Genomic DNA, 19135 nt, shown 5'->3' with positions numbered 1-19135 from the left:
AGATTTGCACACGACTCGTCAGTTACTTCGTGTCTCTGCACTTCTGGCATGGAAAAAATGTAAAGTACTGACGTCGTGCGCCTGGGTGGCGCCTATAGGCACCGCGACGTCATAACCGACCGAAATATGCACCGTACTATCGTCCGCAATCCTATATAGGCATCTCAAATGCCAAAGTAAAACAGAGAAATAATGTCTTAGTTATCTCATCTTAACATCATACAGCTGATTCCATCAACACGTTCTGTTTTCTTAAAAACTGTTCTTTATACAATTTTAAATCAATTTTCAAGGGATAAAGCCAACGCTTTTTGTCCTGTATCACAGAACTTCTTTTGGGCTCTCAAAAAGAAAACCTATACAAATCCATACCTAATGGTTACATGCACTCTCTGGTTCACTACTAATACGAGCACGCTATCTCAGGTTCTTTTGTTTGTTGCCATGGGTGCATGGGTACTGAGTACTATTCTGTTTCTCTGTTTTGATGTTTATTACCTTTTCCTTGAGGTCAGAGGGCCAGGCAGGTTCAGCTCTTGTTACAGTGCCTCTGTGGTTCTCTAATCCAAATATCTCTTTTCCTGTCTGTGTCAGACCTACTGCGGCTTTCATTATTGGCCTCCCTCAGTGATATGGCACTATAACATGTTTTGCCTACATCTACATGAAGTGGTGTGGCTCACTGGTTAGAGGCGGCAGACCCGTAAGCAGAGGACGGCCCGGGACCAGGGTTCGATTCCCGACGCGGCAGGGTCGTGGACCAGGGTCAGCGGGCTCGATAATTCTCGCCTCGGTGCCTACTCCAGTCAGGGACCACACTCGGCAACTCTGGGCATTAGCTTGCCTCATCTTCACAACGGCCCCCCAGACCGCCGGGGATGCTTGGTCGCACCTTAGAGATACCCATTAGGGAGCATCTCTCAGGGTGAGCCAGGACAGGTTCCCCAGCGGTCGAAGCGCGGAGACACTCCTCCGGGAGTTGATTCTAGCGCTATATAAACCCACAATTAAATTAAATTAAATTAAATTAAATCCCTTTTGAAGACTCATAGAGAAGCTCTAATTGATCTCTTGACTTCCGTTGACCTCAGTAATTGTTCTGCAGCGTGGTCCGTGTCAGAAATTGGCACCCTACATACTGAATCTAGTAGACTCTCCTTTTCCCCTTTAACTTTTTGATATGTTTTGGATGTGTTCCTTGATGGGCTAGGATGGCATCCTTATTAATCCCCTCAGAATAGACCTGTGCCCTAAACATTTATTTTGTGGACACAGTAAATTCTACATCCACTCTTAGAAACGTGCTTCCCTTTGACCCCTTCAGGCTTTCTCTAAATGTTGGCTAGCTATGTGCTATACAAATAGCAAATACATACATTCTGCTGGTGACCCGCTAGTCAATGATGAAGCAAGGCTTTAACGCTTGAAAGGTCCACTTCTTTCCTTTTATTTTTGAAGATCTGTTTCTTCAGAAAATTCCTTATGAGCTTCATGCTTCTTCTACCCCTCCTGTTCTTTCGGTGCCGGTCTTGCGCTGGTTTGTGTTTGAGAAGTTCTCAAGTGTGCTTCTAGAAGGACAAATTCCTCTGCAATTTTGAAGGAAAGAGAGCCAAATACTGTCCTTGCAGCTGCTTGTCAATGGTGAGACTCCACTAGTGACTCCTGGATATACCTTGCATGCTGTGCTTCCTTACTACTGAAAAATGCCCACCGTTTCAAGATGTGTGAAATTCTGCTATTATTAATCTCATTTTGCTATCTTTTTTTCTCTCTCTTTCCCCTATGTTCTTTGGATCATTCTTAAATTGTACTCTGGTTATTTGGCCCTGCTTGACCTAACTTTAGATAGAAGAAGGAGCGCACGTGTTCATTTTTTGTGGTCCCCAACATAATTCTCACAACTTTTGGAAGGTCCTGTCTTAAATACACCTGTTTCAGCAGTACTACTGTCACTGATGTTCCTCCTGGGAGGTATATATTTTGTGACGGGTGTAATCTGTTAAATTGTAGCTGATTAGTAATCCTCCCATGAGTCTAGCGACAGGAGGATTGGATGAACCAATAAGTATTAGTTGCTGACTGTCATTCTAGGATCTAAAGTACGAAGACCCCTTTCCTCCTCACAGCCACTTGCCTCTCCCTTGCCTATATTTCTTAGAATTTGGAAGTGGAGATCTGGAATCTGGTGAGTGTAGTGCATGGGTGTAGTGTGGATGCTGTATGCCCTGAAGCCTCACGCCTCAACAGTCCCAGGTCCTTGGCAATGTGGACATAGACATCTAGTACAGGACTCTAGTAAGTAACTTGCATGCTAGTCTCCATAGAGCCTGCAATTGATTATTAAGATTGTTATTGGTGTTCAAAGTGATGAAAGCACTTCTCTGTATCCATCTTTAGTAAGTTCTTCCAGCATACTTCTTCCTCCTAAACCCATATCACACTATTTTTAAATAACTTCCCTGTCTGATTGTGTGCACTCCATCTTTACATAGCTAGTGGTCTACCTATACTGACCTATGTAATTTTATACAATGTATTGGTAAGCATATGTGCACAATTTAAGTCCTTGACAGTTGTGTCAAAAGAACAGTTGGAACCTGAGTGATATGGAGGCAGCTGTTTTATTGTTCAAAATATGTAACTCTCTGGTATATATTTACTCATTAACACTCAAGTAAGGGATACAACTCATGGTACACAATTTAAATCTGAAGTTTGGCAGAGATAGGCTAAGAGATGCCAGATGCAGTTTAATGATATCACAAAATGAAAGAATGTTTCTTAGAATCGAACGTTATAGATCCTCTTGGGTCTTATAGTGCTGAATTAATGTACAGATTCACAACATTTAAAGTCCAATACTACACTCTTTTCAATTGTATATGGAAAAAAGTAATGGAACTATTAGCTATAAGGTTAGTACTCTAGTCTTATCTTCAGATGGGGCGTTTGTAATAGCACTAATCTCCCTTATGGGAGTTTACCCTTCTTCTTGCTCAGGAGCTTGCAATGTGAGTAAAGTCTCTTTTTTGTGCTTTTTATTTCTTGGACAGATTGTCAAGGAATGTTGAAATCTATTCATTACCAAATTAATATATAGATTAATGTCTGGTGTTATTCCTAGTAATGCATGTAAAGAATTTGCTTGAATCTTTTATTAGTAAAAGATTTGAGAAGGTAACACAATGTCTCCTCAAATTAAAATCTTTACGATTGGTTATAGTAGTTATAAATACATTTAAAATTTCTGCAGTTACCGGAAAGCAATTGTGTTCATAAAGGTAGTAGTATATTACCTGCATTGACACTCCTACCCTATGCGTTTTCTCTTAGGTTGAGCGAGGCAGTCCGAAAAGTTGCTTTCTTTTCTTGGGTTCCATCTTGTGCAGAGTCAACTGGCTCAGTGTGCTCTCAGATGTCTGGAATCCTACTCCATCACCAGAAACACACAATATGATCAACTGCTTGCTTTTCATGATGGTCTTCCTGGCTAAAGAAGAACAACTTATAAGTGAACCAGTGAGTTAACATTATTACCATATGTGTTTGATCAAGTTTTTGGTAAATTATAACTTCTATGTTTTTCTCCTGAAAACCCTTAATCCTAACTTTTAATTCTATGACTAAAATACCCTTTCTGGATTACTACATCGCTGCTATATGTAGATAGCCTACACATTTAGGGTTGAGATTATGAAGAGACGTTTTTCACTGCAGAATGCTCCCTTGCATTGTAAGGATATGTTTTCTGCCACTATTCCTGTACTTGTTCTGCCTCTCTTCTATGGCTCACCCAATATGTGCTGGTACCATGTAGAAGAGTATTTTCTGACAACCAGACAGACTCTCATAGACATCTTTAAGGCTTAGCCCAGATTAGGCCGAATTCTTTACCATGTCATTGAGCAACAGCTGTGGTAACAGACTGTATTTGTTATGTGTATAGACCCCAAGCAGAGTTTTCTTAAATTCCTAATGCTGTTGATTTATGGAATACCTGAGGATTGGCTAACATGGACAAGAGGTGCTGGCTAGGTTTTATCATATTGACCTTGTTGACTGTTCTGTGCCGTATGACTGTGATTGGCTATCTGATAGAGACTTCTAGCCCCAGATTCCTTGCCTTAGAATTATCCTGTCAGACTGGATCTGGAAATGTTTTTGTGAGCAGCACACCTGTGCACAGGTAGATGTCATTGTTCAGCTCCTCGTGGCAGTGGCGTCCACGCCAGATGTGACGTGCATGGTGCCTATATAAGCGCCAGCACACCGACGTCAGTTCTTTTCTTTCTGTGCCAGTCAGCTCAGATACAGGAAGAGCTACCCCTTAATCAATTTTTGACTAGCTTTTTTCAACATTTTGTTGAGATCTTTTAAGGTCTTACCTCCTGGTGTTGTAATGTCATAGAAGAAGGCCGGCTTCAAGATCTGCAACCCTGTCACTGCTCGATGACGGTGACCAACCTGCACTTTGTATGACTTTGGTGCCTCAAGCTTGTCCCCGATCCAGAGGCCTGCTCCGATTGCCACGCCATGGAATCCCTCAAGTCCTGGCGGCTCGACATGAGACACCATGATGATCCAGATCCTGGTCGAGTGGAAGGTTCCTGGAGCGGACACTGAGTCCGAAATCATCGTCGAACTCGAAGTCATCAGGTCAATTGGGTAAGTCCCATTACAAGAAGAAGTCAAAATGTTCTTCGACTTCACCTCGTCCTCAGCAGACAAGGCGAGAGAGAGCGTCGACCCTCAAAGCCTGGCTCTGCGTTTGAGAAAATGATTGGGTCATATCCACGCCTACCCGAGTTTCGGGAGTTGGAGCAACCCCCGCCCAACTACTCTATGAAGCCATAAGCCTCATATTTGGGTGGCCTGTTCTCTCCGGTGTGCCTTCGGGCCCACAGGTTCGGGAGGGCCCTGCTGGATTCAAGCCGGTAGCTCTGATCCCAGTGCCAGTTGGCCCCAAAGATCTGCACACAGAACCGGATCGGCACAGGCCCGCCATCTCGACCTTCCTGGGCACTGGTCCTGAGGCTGATTACCAGGTGCTGATGGCGCCCCCATCCCCATTTATGTACCCGAATCAGCTGTGGAGCAGGAGGACCATCGCACAATGCTGACTAGAGCAATGCCTTTCAGGCCAGAGCCTGACCCTTATTCTTATGGGCTAGGACTCAGGGAGGACTGGTAGGGGTCACTGGACCCTGATAAATCCCTGCTATACTATACCAACATGGACTGGTGTGAGGATTTGGCAGACGCTAGCGGACTGGATACCTCTTCAGATACTGGCATGCTTTTTCACCCTGCCATGGTAACAGAGGAGGAACCTTCATTCACATTTGTGGTGAGGAGGGTGGCCGAGGTTCTGGACCTTCGCTTGCCCTTGGTGGCAGTCAAAACTAACATCTTGATGGAAATGCTTCAGTCAGGAATGTCCCTTCAGAACTTCTTCTTTTGTTTAACAAAGCACTTATTGATATCCTACTTGGGACCTGGTCCAAGCCGAACATAGGGGCTCCTGCAAACAGGACAATCACCCACTGCCCGCTCCAGGGTACCACAAATTTCTCACAGAACACCCTACCCTGGAGAGCTTGTTGGTCTAGGCCTCCACCTCCCACGTAAATTCTTGCGCATTCCCAACCACACCACCGGATCAGGAATCCAAGAAGCTGGACTACTTCAAACAATCAATCAATCAGGAGTTTGTAAAGCGCGGCTGCTCACCCTTGAGGATCTCAAGTCGCTGATAGACATGGGGGCGGGGGCTGCTGATCCATCTGGGTGCGGAGGTTTAGTCAGAGAGCCAGGTTTTGAGGTCCTTCCTGAACTGGGTCAACAGGGTGTATTGGGTGGAGGGGTACGGTGTTCCAGGTCTTGGCAGCAAGGTAGGGGAAGGATATTCCTCCGGTTCTGGTCTGTGGCCAGGGCGAGTTGGGCGGAGCAGAGTTGTCTGGCGGGTGTGTGGAAAGCGAGGCTGTGGTTCAGATATTCTGGTCCTGTGTTGTGGAGGACCTTGTAGGCATGTGCGAGGAGCTTGAAGGCGATTCTCTTGTTGATAGGGAGCTAGTGGACTTGTCGGAGGTGTTGTGTCATGTGGCTGTAGCGGGGGATGTCGAGGACCAGTCTGACTATGGTGTTCTTGGCGTTCTGTAGTTTCCTGAGCTGTCTCTGGGTGACACTGGCCTGAGTGCATTGCCGTAGTAACGTTTGCTTGTGATGAGTGTGTGGGTGACCGTCTTTCTGGATTCTGTGGGAAGCCATCTGAATGTCTTTCAAAGCAGGCGGAGCGTGTGGTAACAGGATGAGGATACTGTGTTGATTTGGCGGTTCATTGAGAGCGAGGAGTCCAGTATGATGCAGAGGTTGCTTGCATGGACCGTAGGAGTGGGAGGGGTTCCTAGTGCAGCAGGCCACCAGGTATCATCCTAGACTGAGGGGGGGTCCCATGTCTTGTCCGAGTTGAACTTGAGCCAGCTGTCTTGCATCCAGGTAGCAACTGCCTTCATTCCGTTGTGAAGGTTAATTCTGGGGGCTTTGGGTTCGTTAATTAGAGAGATGATCAGCTGGGTGTCGTCAGTGTAAGAGACAATGTTGAGTCGTGGCTTCTGACGATGGCTGCGAGGGGAGCCATGTAGATTTTGAAGAGGGTGGGACTCAGGGAGGAGCCCTCAGGCACTCCACTGCTGATCTCTGTAGTTTCTGAGAGGAACGGGGTAGTCTGACTCGCTGTGCTCGGCCAGTCAAAAATGAGTGGATCCAGTCCAGTGCCTTGTTGCGGTTGCCGGCAATGGCAAAGAAAATGTTTTCTTCCACCAGCCTGGCATTGCAGTCCATGAACACCACATGCCTTTTAGGCCGCTATTCCCACGCTCTGTGGGGTATGGTTGCACAGGTACTGGTTGAGCTGTTGAAGTAGAAGTGAACACCGACGTAGGGTTAAAGATGTTTATTTACAGAGATGCAAGACGTGCCTCTCTCAGCAGGGTCCAGTTACCAACTGCTATGTCTGGAATGCTGTGGTGACAAACAGGCATTCCATGATATAGCTGCATTCCATTATACACATCACCACACTTATCCCCCTTTTCAAAAGCATAGCAGTTACATCAACTAAAAATTGAAGCAATACACTTAACGGTGCACCCTTGTCCCTTAACAAAAAAAACAACCATATACATGAACATGGCACAAAAGAAGCTTAAAGTAAAAGGTTTGACACTGCACAATAGCGGCAAGGTTTACTTGCAGACAAAATCTTGTAGTTTTTTGGGAGCACACCTAAAGTGAATGCTTCTTCTTGCATTACCATTTATGTTCCCCCTAGAACTCTACCCAGCCCCATTTCTCCATGCACCACCATCCTCCTGGTAGCTGGGATCCAGAGCAATGCGAACAGTGCTCCACCAATTCCCATCTGTTCCACCAACTTATTTCTTACCAATATTTGTCAAGTCAGACTTGTGTTGAGCATCAGCATTTGAGCAAAGTAGTTTGACCATCCAAAAGTGAAACATCTCAGCTGCAGCTTTCCTTCCACCCATCAGTTCAAAAGGGCTTATCCCAGTAACCCCATGTGGAGTTGTGTGATAAGACCAAATTAATTCCTTAATAGCCGCACCCACATTAATGTTGCGTTTATATGTAGGTTGCTTTGGGGGTGATAGAGTGTCCTAATATGCTTGATGGCACACCTATCCAAAAATCAACTGAGGTAAACTGAGCTCCATTATCAGTTAAGACTTCACCAGGGATTCCCACTTGGTAGTGGGTTCGCTAACCGATTTCACTTCAACCCACCTGGACAAGCGATCAATCATGACAATGAAATATCTTAAATGATTGGGTAGGATGTGGTACGGTCCTAGGAAATCCTCCCCTACGTGCTGCCATGGTTTGCTTGGGCACAGTGTAATCGAGTCAGTCAAACCAGCTATTTTCAAAACTTTGTCACTCAGAACACATTTTGAGCACCATCTCACAAACTCTTCAATTTCACTATCCATCTTTGGCCACCAAAATTCCTCCCTTACTTTCCTCTTAGTCACAGTTGAACCCAAGTGACCTGAAATGTAACAGTTACATAATTATTTGGTGAAAGAATAAAGGTGGAATAAGATTACCACCTCGTGGCAATTTACCCCCTTCTACAGATAATTTGTCTGAGACTTTTGAAAATACTTGCAAACCCTTGGATAAACTTCGCTCTTCTGGCCAACCAGACTCGACCCTGTGTATGACTTTCAACACCACATCTTCGTCACCAGCTTTTATTCATTCCTTATCACTCTTGCAAATACAAACGTCACCAATATGGGCTATAAAACTTTCCTCATTTTCTGACTGCCATTCGTACTCAACAGAGTCTTCAGTTGGAGGCTCGAAAGACAAACAACCCTACTGTTGCGACCATCAGGTATGTAATCTACAGAAAATGAGAATTCCAGTAGTCTGGCAATTCTGGCAGTAGAACGTTTCAATTTGCTCCCCGAAAGAATATCGACCAAGGGACGGTGATCAGTTCACAAAACAAAAGGCTTTCCCCACAGGTATACTCGAAATCTCTCTACACTCCGCAGACACACGCCAACAATTCCTTTTTAGTAACGAAATGTTTGCGTTCTGGTTGACGCAAAGTCCTAGAGGCTCTCACGATTACCATTCAATTGCGTCAGTACCGCTTCCAACCCATAATCACGTGCATCAACTGTGACAACTGTTTTTCTCCCTTCCACAAAGGATTGTAGGGCAGGTGCTGAGATTATTTGTTGTTTGATATTTTCAAATGTACTCTGACATTGTTCTGACCAGACAAACTCTGCCCCCTTTTTCAGCAAGACCTTGAAAAATTCTGTCACATTTGCAAAATTACGCATACATTTGGCATAAAATTCATATAGACCTAAGAAGGACAACAATTGGTCTTTGTTTTTCAGTGCTGGAGCATCCCCAATGCTTTTGACCAAGCTGGGTTTGGGTTTAACACCAAAATTTGAGAACTCATGTTCAAGGTACTCAATTTCCCTGGTTTTTAGAATGCATTTGTCTTCCTGTGAGGTTGCACTCCTTCTACCCAATGCACTGGACATCATTTAAGGTACAGTTTTGTTCCTCTTCAGTGTTTGAGAAAATTTGATGTCATTTAAAAAATTGCGAAATGTAATAATACCAGCAAACATGGCAGACATTAACCTTTGAAAGACTGCCGGAGCGGAAGCTATGCCGAAAGGCATCCTGCAGAATTGAAACACCCCATCTGGTGTTACAAATGCAGTTAAATGGCGAGATGATTCATCAAGTTCAACTTAGTGGTAGGCTGATCTTAAATCCAGCTTGCTAAACCAACTGGCCTGGCCAGATTTCGTAACTAAATCCTCAATTATGGCTAAAGGGTCATTGTCTACCCATATGGAGCTGTTGACACATCTTAAGTCCACACACATACAAAGTTCATCTGACTTCTTCGCTAAAACAATGGGAGATAACCACAGGGTAGCCTCGGTCTTTTCAATAATACCTTGTGCACACATATCTCTCAGCATTGCGGAAAGATCCTCTCTCACACTAAGACGTAGATTGCATAATGTGTGGTTCACTGGAGATGCATCTTGCCCAACTTTATTAGTGTAAACGAAATCTGAAATTTTACCTGACTTGTTTTGAAAGACATTACTAAACTTCCTCACCCATGCTTCTTTGTAACCACAGACTGATCCTTAACTATTTTTATCAATTAACACAAGTTTATCTAAGCCCAGTCTAATGGTGATGCCAAATTCAGCTTGGTGGACCCACCTAAGAACATTGATGTCCTTTCTGGCTACGTAAACTTTCCCATTGATTGATTCACCAAGAACACTGATGTCAGCCCAACAGAAACCAAATTAAGTCCTCCCTGCTCCCTTCAAACACCACTTTTAGGATATCTGGGGGAAGTAGCATTTTATCAGACTAAGAGCCATATGTATCAAGCCTTTTTCCCATCTGTAAATGGGCAGATTCTCAGAATCGGCCCGTTTGTGAATTGGAAATAGCCTTTTGGGATGTATCATCCCAAAAGGCCATCGCAAAATAGAGAATTGCAAAATTTGCGATTCTCTATTTTGCGAATGCAATTAAGGAATTGCACATTGCTATTCCTTATATGCAATTCTGGAAGCACCAGAAATTTGCTATTTGGCCTTAAGGATTGCAAATTACCACCAACTTCAAGTTTTTCTTTCAAAAATCACTTTTCTGATTTTTTAAAAGTGCCATATGTCGCACATACATGCATTTAGGGCATGTATGTGCGAAGAATTTCCACACATGCATATTTCAGGGGTGCATCAGGGTGTCCTTTTGGCACCCTTACAACCTTGAAATTGCATTCTCAATTTGCGATTCTCTAATTGGTAATCGCAAATTGAGAATGTCTTCCTATTCATTCCTATAGGCCTCCTAGCCCATAGGAATAAATGGGAAGGTATTCCTTATTTGTAAATCTCAATTTGCGATTTGCAAATAAGGAATATGTAGGATTCGCAACATTTTCAGCAAATCCTACATACATTGCTTTTTGCGATTCTCTAATAGCAATTCGCTAAAAATTGCAATTTGAGAATCGCAAAACTCTTTTTTGATACATATGGCCACAGGATTTAACACATTTTTCTTGAGAAATTATGGTGATGCGAGCACCCGTATCAACTAGAAGTTTGATCCCATGCCTATTGATGATGACATCGACATCAGGATCCGCGCAATGCGTGCCATCATCCAGATGAACACTTCTACAGACCCTGAAAAAATGCCCCAACTTTCCACATTTTTTAGATTGTTGACCCTGTGCAGGACAAAATGTAAAAGATGAAGCATGAGATGAGGACCCACATCTGAATCAATGACCAAAGTAATTTTGTGCTGCGTTAGTTTTGAATGTGGCTTTCGGTTTAATGTAACTGGGAACTACTAACTACAGCTCCAGAGACAGAAGTCTTGGCTAGAGATTTTTCTAACCACTTTGCATCACTAGAAGAGTCTTCAATGCCTTTGGCTATGGCTATTGCTTCATCTAGTGAAAGATTTTTGCAAGTCAAAAGACGTAGTTGTATTTTATTTTAAAAACACCTAGCTACTAATTGATCTCTAATTGACTCTGCGGTGAAGGTATCAAACTCACATTTTTTATGCTGTAATGTATGTGTTGATTGTTTTCGTTGGGTTGTTGAGTCCTAGTGAAAAATTTGTACCTATGGACTACCATATTTTTAGTCTTGGTGAAATACGTATTGAGTTGGGCCACTGCTGTATGAAATTCATCTAGATCTTGCTCTTCAGCAGGAGCATGCTCAGGTAAGTGATCAAACACGTTTTGTCCTTCAACCCCCAAGTAGTAGTACATCCGACTCTTTTTCCTCTCAGGTTTGAACTGTTGACCATCAATCGCGCACAATATAAGCTTTGAAAGATCATACCCACAAGTTCCATTCTAGTGGGGGCTCACCGGGGTCTTGTAAGATAAGTGGTGGTGGTTGTACACTCTGCATGGTGTGAATAGGAATAGGAAAATAGGAAAATAAAGATGAAAAAAAAAATGTTTTCTTAAGTGAGAGGAAATGTATAACTGTGTAGTGCTTTACCACGAAAGACTTGAAATTGTGTTGAGCTTTCTTTCAATACTAGTTTTTCTCCAATAATTGCAGTACGCATCAGCGAAGAATGCAATGTGCACTCATATATCAAGATAATAGGTTTGTAGCTATGCGCATCAGTAAAGAGCACTATGAGTACTGGGAAGCGGATGTACACTGTAAGATGGCCGCTAAAAAGAGAAATAGAATTGCTTTTATGTAGCTGTGCGCATCAGCGAGAAACACGATGAGCACTGTGACAATGGCTGCTGTGCCTTGTCGGGTGCCTTCAAACATTAGTATTGGTTTTCGAACAGCCTTTGAACAGCTGTGCGCATCAGCGATACCTGCAATGCACTTTGAAAGTAGCGACGACCCAATCAAATATGGCTGCTGTACGTGGGCAAGCACATCGTGTCATGTCAAGGAGGTGACGGGAAATGAAGACGCGCCAGTCAGGCACTCAAGGCAACCGTGCTCGTGCAGAATCTCGAGCCATAAGGACAGCAGAGCAGAGTGCTTCGAAACAGCAGTTCCTCGTGTTGAAATGAACGTTGACAGGAGAGAGAGGTAAGAACGGCAGAGAGTGTCCTCAACAGTTGTGCTGGCTGTCCTCAATGGTTATCCTGGCCCCTGTTGCTTCTGCGAAGTATGTCACGCATCAGAGTTCACCCCGTTGCCAAAATCTTGAAGTAGAGGCGTACACCGACGTAGGGTTAAAGATGTTTATTTAAAGAGAAGGAAGATGTGCCTCTCTCCACAGGGGCCAGATAACAACTGCTGTGTCTGGAATGCCTTGGTGACAAACAGGCATTCCATGACATAGCTGCATTCCATTATACACATTACCACAGCTCTTCCAGGCAGTTGCTGATGGGAGGCATGCAGATAAGTTCACCATTAGATGTCACTGGACACCACCGACTCACTATGGCAGAGCAGTTTTGTTGACAGTGGCCTTACGGCTCCACGCCTGGTTGATTACTTCTGGCTTCTCTGGGGATGTCCAAACATCCCTTATGGATATGCCTTTTGATGGCTCCCTTCTCTTCGGAGATGAGATGTATTATGCACTGGAGTGTTTTAAGGACAGCAGGGCTCCAGCCAGGTCCTTGGCCCTCTCCATTGCCCCTCATCACCCCATATCTGCCTTTTGCTCCTTTCCTAGCCACGGAAGGAGCTTCCAGCGCATCCATAGCTGCCCAGCCACCACGGTGCGCAACCTACCCAGCCTCTGTGTGGCCGAGGATGCGGTACCCACAGACATCCAGAGATAAGGTCAGTCCAATTCCCTTTCGCCCCCGACATCTGCAGTCTCCAAACTCTGATAGACTTCCCTCTTATCACCATGGGCACCCAGTGGGGGCAGGATTCATCATCACCTGCCCTACTGGCAGTCTATAGCATCAGATTGGTAGGTTATGCTGATTATCCAAAGGAGCTACTCCCTCCCCTTGAAGACTACCTCTCTTCCCATTCCACCTGCTTATGACAGACTGACGGAGGACCACCTATCCCTTCTCCACAAGTAAGTGACAGCTCTCTTGGCCAAGCAAGCCATTGAGAGACTGCCGATGGCAGAAGTAGGTGGTTGCTATTCCCAATACAATCTGGTGCCCAAGAATGCCAGAGGCCTTCGTCCTATACTTGACCTGCGCTCTCTTAATTTCTTCCTCGAGAAGGAGAAGTTCAAAATGCTCACTCTCACTCAGATCCTTCCTGCCCTAGTCCCTGGAGACTGGATGGTAGAGTTGGAATTGCAGGGTGCTTAATTATAAATACCCGTCCTGCAGTTTCGGACCTATCCTCCCTAGCGGTAAGTCTAGGATATTCAGGCTATGCACAGATGTTTTAGCCCCTATCCTGGATTTTGTTGAAACTGACTCTGAGGCTGCTTGGCCTCATGGTCTCCTGCATCCTGCTTGTGACATACGCTCATTGGCAAATGGGGCTCTGCAGTGGGACCTGGAGTTCCAGTGGGCACACATCCGGGAAATATCTCCGACAAGGTCCGGATCTCAGAGGGAAAGGCAAAAGACTTTCAGTGGTGGCTAATAAACCACGATTGTGTCAGTGGCAGACCCTTTCTCCCTTCCCTAACATCTGACAGCGGGGACAGATGCGTCACTCCTGGGATGGGACGGCCAACTGGGAGAGGTGGAGATCAGAGGACTCTGGTCTCCGTCCGAATCCGGACTCCCATCAACCTTCTGGAGCTCTTGGTGATCCGGCTGGCATAGAGGAACTGTGTCTCTGGACATGGCTGGAATATCAGGACATATCTCTGGTAGTTGAACATCTGGCAAGGCTCCCTGAATGGCAGAGCAGACAAACGCAGCAGATGATGCCTTATGAATCACAAAGGGCGTCTCCATCCGTCGGTGGTGCAAATTCTCTTTCAGCAATGGAGAGAGTCTTGTTTAGGTCTGTTCACCACAGCTGAGACCACGCAATGTCAGCAGTTCTTCATACTGGAGTTCCCAAGGTGGCTCTTCGTCTCGAGTGGAGCTTTGGTCTCCTGCGCACCTTTCTGCCCATACCTCTCCTGCCCAGAGTTCTCAAGAAGATCAGGAATAACAGGGCCCATGCCATACTTACGGCTCCAGGCTGGGGTTGGAAAGTCTAGTTTTCCGAGCTGTTGAGCATGACAATCGGTCCTCCGATCAGGCTTCCCCTTTGGGAGGATCTTCTGTCACAACAGCAGGGGAGGTTCCTGACCAACTTTCCAACTCTTCGCCTTCTTGTGTGGAGATTAAGGGGGGGAAGATGACAGAGATCGACCTTCTTCCCAAAATCTGCAAAGTTATCCTGGGTGCTAGGCATACTTCCACCAAGATGGTATACGCCTGCCATTGGGGAAAATTTGTGGCATGGTGTACAGAAAGACAGATTGAACCCTTTTCTGCCCCCCTTTCTCAGGAGGTTGTTCTCTTCATACTTCGTGTGGCCCAGCAGAGCTCTGCTCTGGGCATTCTCAAAGGCTATCTTTCTACTATCTTAGCTTTTCTGCAGTTACCTGACCTGCCATCCCTCGTCAAATTCCCTGCTGTAAATGCATTTTGGAAAGGTTTTCATTGTGCCCCAGTGAGGCCTTAATCTTACCCTCACTTTCCTTATGTGTGTTCCCTTTGAGCCATTGCACAATTGGCCACTTAGGTACAGCTGCATAGACTGTGTCCTAGTTGTACAATCTCTTACTACGTCTACTACATGCAACCTCACAGAGTGGAGGATCAGGTTTTTGTGAGCTTACCAGCATTTAGAAGGTAAATTGATGACCAAGGTCGCCATTTCACATTGGGTTACCCTTTGTTTTAAGATCTGCCATGCCAAGAAAGACCCTCCAGCTGGCATTTGTGCCACCCTACCAGGGTCATGGCTGCTTCCATCACTATCACAACAGGTATTCCCATAGTTGGCATCTGCTGGCCTCCCATGTGGTCAATTTTTAATAAACATTACTGCCTCACATGTCTCACATGGCTTTCTGCTTAGCTATTTGTTCTGCAATGTATGTAGTGGAGGAAATAGATATTTTTATGAAATACTGCTTTGTTCAGTTCAGCCCATCCCTATAGAAAGTACTCGAAAGAATCATTGCTGTGCTATTTACTTTTGTCTTCCACCCCTTCATTCTTTCATTGTTTTCATATCATGCCATTGAGTGCACTCTTTTGGAAAGAGTCATCTAAGATAGCCATCTCCAGACCAGTGCTACCGCTACACCACTGACCACAGAATTTGGAGATGTATATCGGATACTTCCAAACACTTTGCAAGGTAAAGGGAAGAAATACAGCGTTGGCTCTTAATTTGAGTGAGTGTCTTAACATTTCAAGTCACATCGCAACGGAGAACCACTAAGGGTTAGTCCAATCATTGTGAGGAGTGGAATGGCTTGAACCTTACAAAGCTGGTAACAGGTATATTGGCAGTTTCTGTGTTATGCTTAGTGGAACTGGGCATGTCTATGGGCAAAGATGTTGGGCAGTAGATCATCTTATGGCCTTATTTGGTGGATGGAGCTACTTTTATTTGTATTCAAATTGTCTCCAATTTAGAGGGTGAACTTTCAAATGTGGTTTGATTAGCTGGTTCCTCGTTTACATTTATAATTGAAAAAAGACAATCTAGCACCCAGATGGGGGATGAATGTCCAGGAAGACTTGTAAAGTCTCTTGAAAGCTGACTAACAATTAAAGACTAATATCTGTGTTATCCCATGATGTTAGCATGTAATTTGAAATGTGAAGTAGGTTTTCTTATGTCAGTCACTCGCATTTTACCGGAATTTTCATTCATTTCAGGAATCACCATTGCTTAATCTTCTTGGGCAAGCAAGCTCCCTCTCTTGGCAACTGGTTGACTTCGTTTCCTATCAAAACATCATCAACTATTTTGGCAGTCATTACCCTGCATCAACCATCTTGGCAAAGGATCCTTCATCGGAACTGGTAGTAAGGCTCTTACAAGTGTCCGCTGGCTTGACTGGTTCTTCAGACACCAATGTCGTCTTTGTAAGTACATCATGTGCAGTCAAGTTCTTTTGCAAATGTTCCAAGGAAACTGCCTAGATTGACCTAGAAAACTAGCTTGCGAAAATTGTTGATATACAAACATTTGGCATGAGCATGGTGGCTTATAATGATCTTGTTGTTAAATCTAGTCTGTTTATTGTTTTCATAATTAAAGTATAACAGAGGTGTTTGGGTTGGCAGGCGTTTTGGAACCACATCTTGACTCAACACCACTCCAAATGACCTGTGGCTAAAGCTATTGTCACTGCTTGTACCGGACTGTTGGCAACCACAGTGTGTTACACATTGTTTGATAGGGATTCTGGAAATTACCTTATGTTCTCCCGGTTGTGCAATTTCCAGAACTTTCTTCATACTTTTAATAGCAAACGTTATTGTTTTAGTAATAACCTGTTTATTCCATTTCGTCTTTCAACAGGATGTGACTCCAAAGTGTCGATTGTACATTCACCAGGTGGTAACGTTTCTTGGTGCCTTGGAACAGACTGGGAAAATTACTTTGCCAGTGTTGGAGGATGAAATGTCAAAACTGCTTGATGACATTGTTGCATATAATCCTGTAGGTGGGTATTTGCCTGCATTGTCAAGAGCCATATTTATCTGCTTCCTGACATTTTTTATTGAAGTGTGGCTTGCTAGAGAAACAATTCTTTAGGTTAGATACATTATTCCTGTACTAGAGCCCACGGACCCTACAAATATCAGACCTTTCAAAATAAGACATAACCACACGAATGTTGTGATACAAGCTATCAGAATAAGGTCAGCCTTTGTGCATGGCTTGGGTTAAAGGTTCACATTTGTAGCTTTTTTGACATTGTTAAGTAGAGTCACTTCACTTTCGGTGTGGTTCTGACGTTCAAATGCTCTGATAATTTCTTTCAGGTGGAATATTTTTTTTCTCGCCACCAAAGGGCATTCTGAGTACACCACATACTTTATCAGGGCTGTTTCAAAAAGGTGCCCCTACTTTATCCTCAGTCACACCTGTCTCATCCTTTTGTCTTGCAGAGCACTTATTTTATGCAGTGGGCAACAAAGTGTTTTTTTTTTAATCTTGCCTTTCTGTTTTGCTAATTACACCATTGTCGTCTACACGAGAAAGCCAGTAGATTGTAAACATTTACCAGTTAAAACAAAAAATATTTAGATTTTCTCTTTATCACAATTATCACATTACCTGTTTATGAGTTGCTAAGAGATAGGAAATGAACAAACCTGAATTATTCCCTAGATTCCAAAGAAATAGTTAATGATGAAATAGATAGATGATCAGTTGCATTCATTTTCAAAGAATAATTCTCGTACTCTTGTCAACAGTCTTGATCTCCTCAAAGGGTCACTAATATTCTATTCAGTTCTTCTGTAGCCTTATAAAAGGTAAGGTTTAAAGTCCAGTCTGCCAGATTAGGCAGTTAGGTATATCCATTTCATAACTATACTGAGTTGGACTAACAAAAAGTCAAAATTGGTCCACATGGGCTGCACTTTGTAAGTAGCATATTTATTCAGTTAAGTGTTACCAACTTACCAAACTATTACTCACTTCCAACAGAAAAAGTCCTGGTAAAAAAAATACTGTTGTTGGGGACAACTACCATAAGAACGAGAAGCTACCCCACTTCCAACTCAATGGGTCAATGAAGTCCCATGGTGATCGATCTTATTAGCTCTTCATATTAAAGGAGAACTACTAGCCCTGACTACTCTTTTGGGGAAAGTGCCATTTCCCATAGATTTTCTATCACACAGAACTGCCTCACCAACCCGGTGAGCTTTTGCACTTTCTGCCAAGGCTCTGACATGCCTGGGTTGCCTTTATGTGGTCAGTAGGTATTTGTGAAAGAAATAAAATAACATGTAGCAAATGGGATGTATCTGACTATTTTAATAAAAGGATTTCTTATTTGTAGCTATAAAGTACATAGACATAATAAGTGCTCCCAACAAACGTATTTCATTGGCATGTGTGAACAAGGATATCGTAAACCTAAGATTTTGGGTGGTCTATAATAATTTTGGAGCCATTGCCCGACATTCTGTAAACAATAAAAATCCTGGGGCACCCAGCACCAATAGCATGACAATTTCAGTAACACAATCCTTTTTACTATACAGCAAACCGCATTTTCCAAACTGTGGGTTGAGAGTCGATTTTAGGTAGATTTCGAAAGTCCAGTTCGATAAATAAATAAAGTAATATTTAAAATGTTAGCCCTGTTTGAGATGAACAATATCCCTAAGTCCAGTTTCAAGACAAACCCATGCAAGTTTTCCCAAGCAAGACTCGAGGTAAACCATCCAGTAGTTGTTTCTGCTGGATTTTTATTTCCATCACAAAGCCATTTCACCGGAGAATGTGGTTCCTATATGTTATCAAAAAACAACCATATCACTTGTATATGACTTTAACCCATATATTGAGGAATATGGATGTGGCCTAACTGCCAGAGCTGCCGACTTTAGATTTAGGGACACCAGGTTGAATTTCAGGCGTTGGCTCAACATTCTTGATTTTGTACAAATCACGTCTCTCCTACTTCCAATAAAATTAATTTGACCTTTTGTATTGTTATCTGGTGCTCATGTAAAGTGCTCCATCTCTTGGGCTGTGGTTGCCCTATATAAAACTGCAATATACATATATATATATTTCTCAAATTTGCTAAAATCATTGGTATCTGTACCAATAATTTTTTGAAGCTGTGTGATTTTAGTGAGTGGATGCCACAAGCCAGCATGCCACTCTGAAAGGTGTTCAAGCTTCAGGCTCCAGTTCACCACTGGCCACCTTTTTGGACAGATAAGTATCTTGGTCACAGTCTAATGTTGGAGGGCATGGTCAAGGTTGTGACGTTTATGTATATTTGCTGTTATCATGTTAAAAAAACACCCACAGCTCATTACGAAGGATAGTAACCACTTAGACATACAAGTTACTTTAAGCAAAGAAAGACATCTGGCCTGGATGGCGTCTCTATC

The 19135-nt window shown here is 43.6% G+C and overlaps 1 protein-coding gene across 1 annotated transcript in view; it reads left to right on the top strand.

Moving 5' to 3' along the window:
- The window catches only part of EPG5 (ectopic P-granules 5 autophagy tethering factor), a 582198-nt gene that overhangs the window by 481445 nt on the left and 81618 nt on the right, over positions 1-19135 (top strand). The window contains exons 37-39 of the mRNA XM_078674745.1: positions 3334-3519; positions 15923-16132; positions 16572-16716. Coding sequence (XP_078530871.1) covers positions 3334-3519; positions 15923-16132; positions 16572-16716 — 541 coding nt within the window. The remainder of the gene's footprint in view (positions 1-3333; positions 3520-15922; positions 16133-16571; positions 16717-19135) is intronic.

The sequence above is a fragment of the Lissotriton helveticus genome, chromosome 2_1 (genome assembly GCF_964261635.1).
Source record: "Lissotriton helveticus chromosome 2_1, aLisHel1.1, whole genome shotgun sequence".
NCBI classification, from domain to species: Eukaryota; Metazoa; Chordata; class Amphibia; order Caudata; family Salamandridae; genus Lissotriton; species Lissotriton helveticus.
This window is presented reverse-complemented; position numbering and strand designations above follow the sequence as displayed.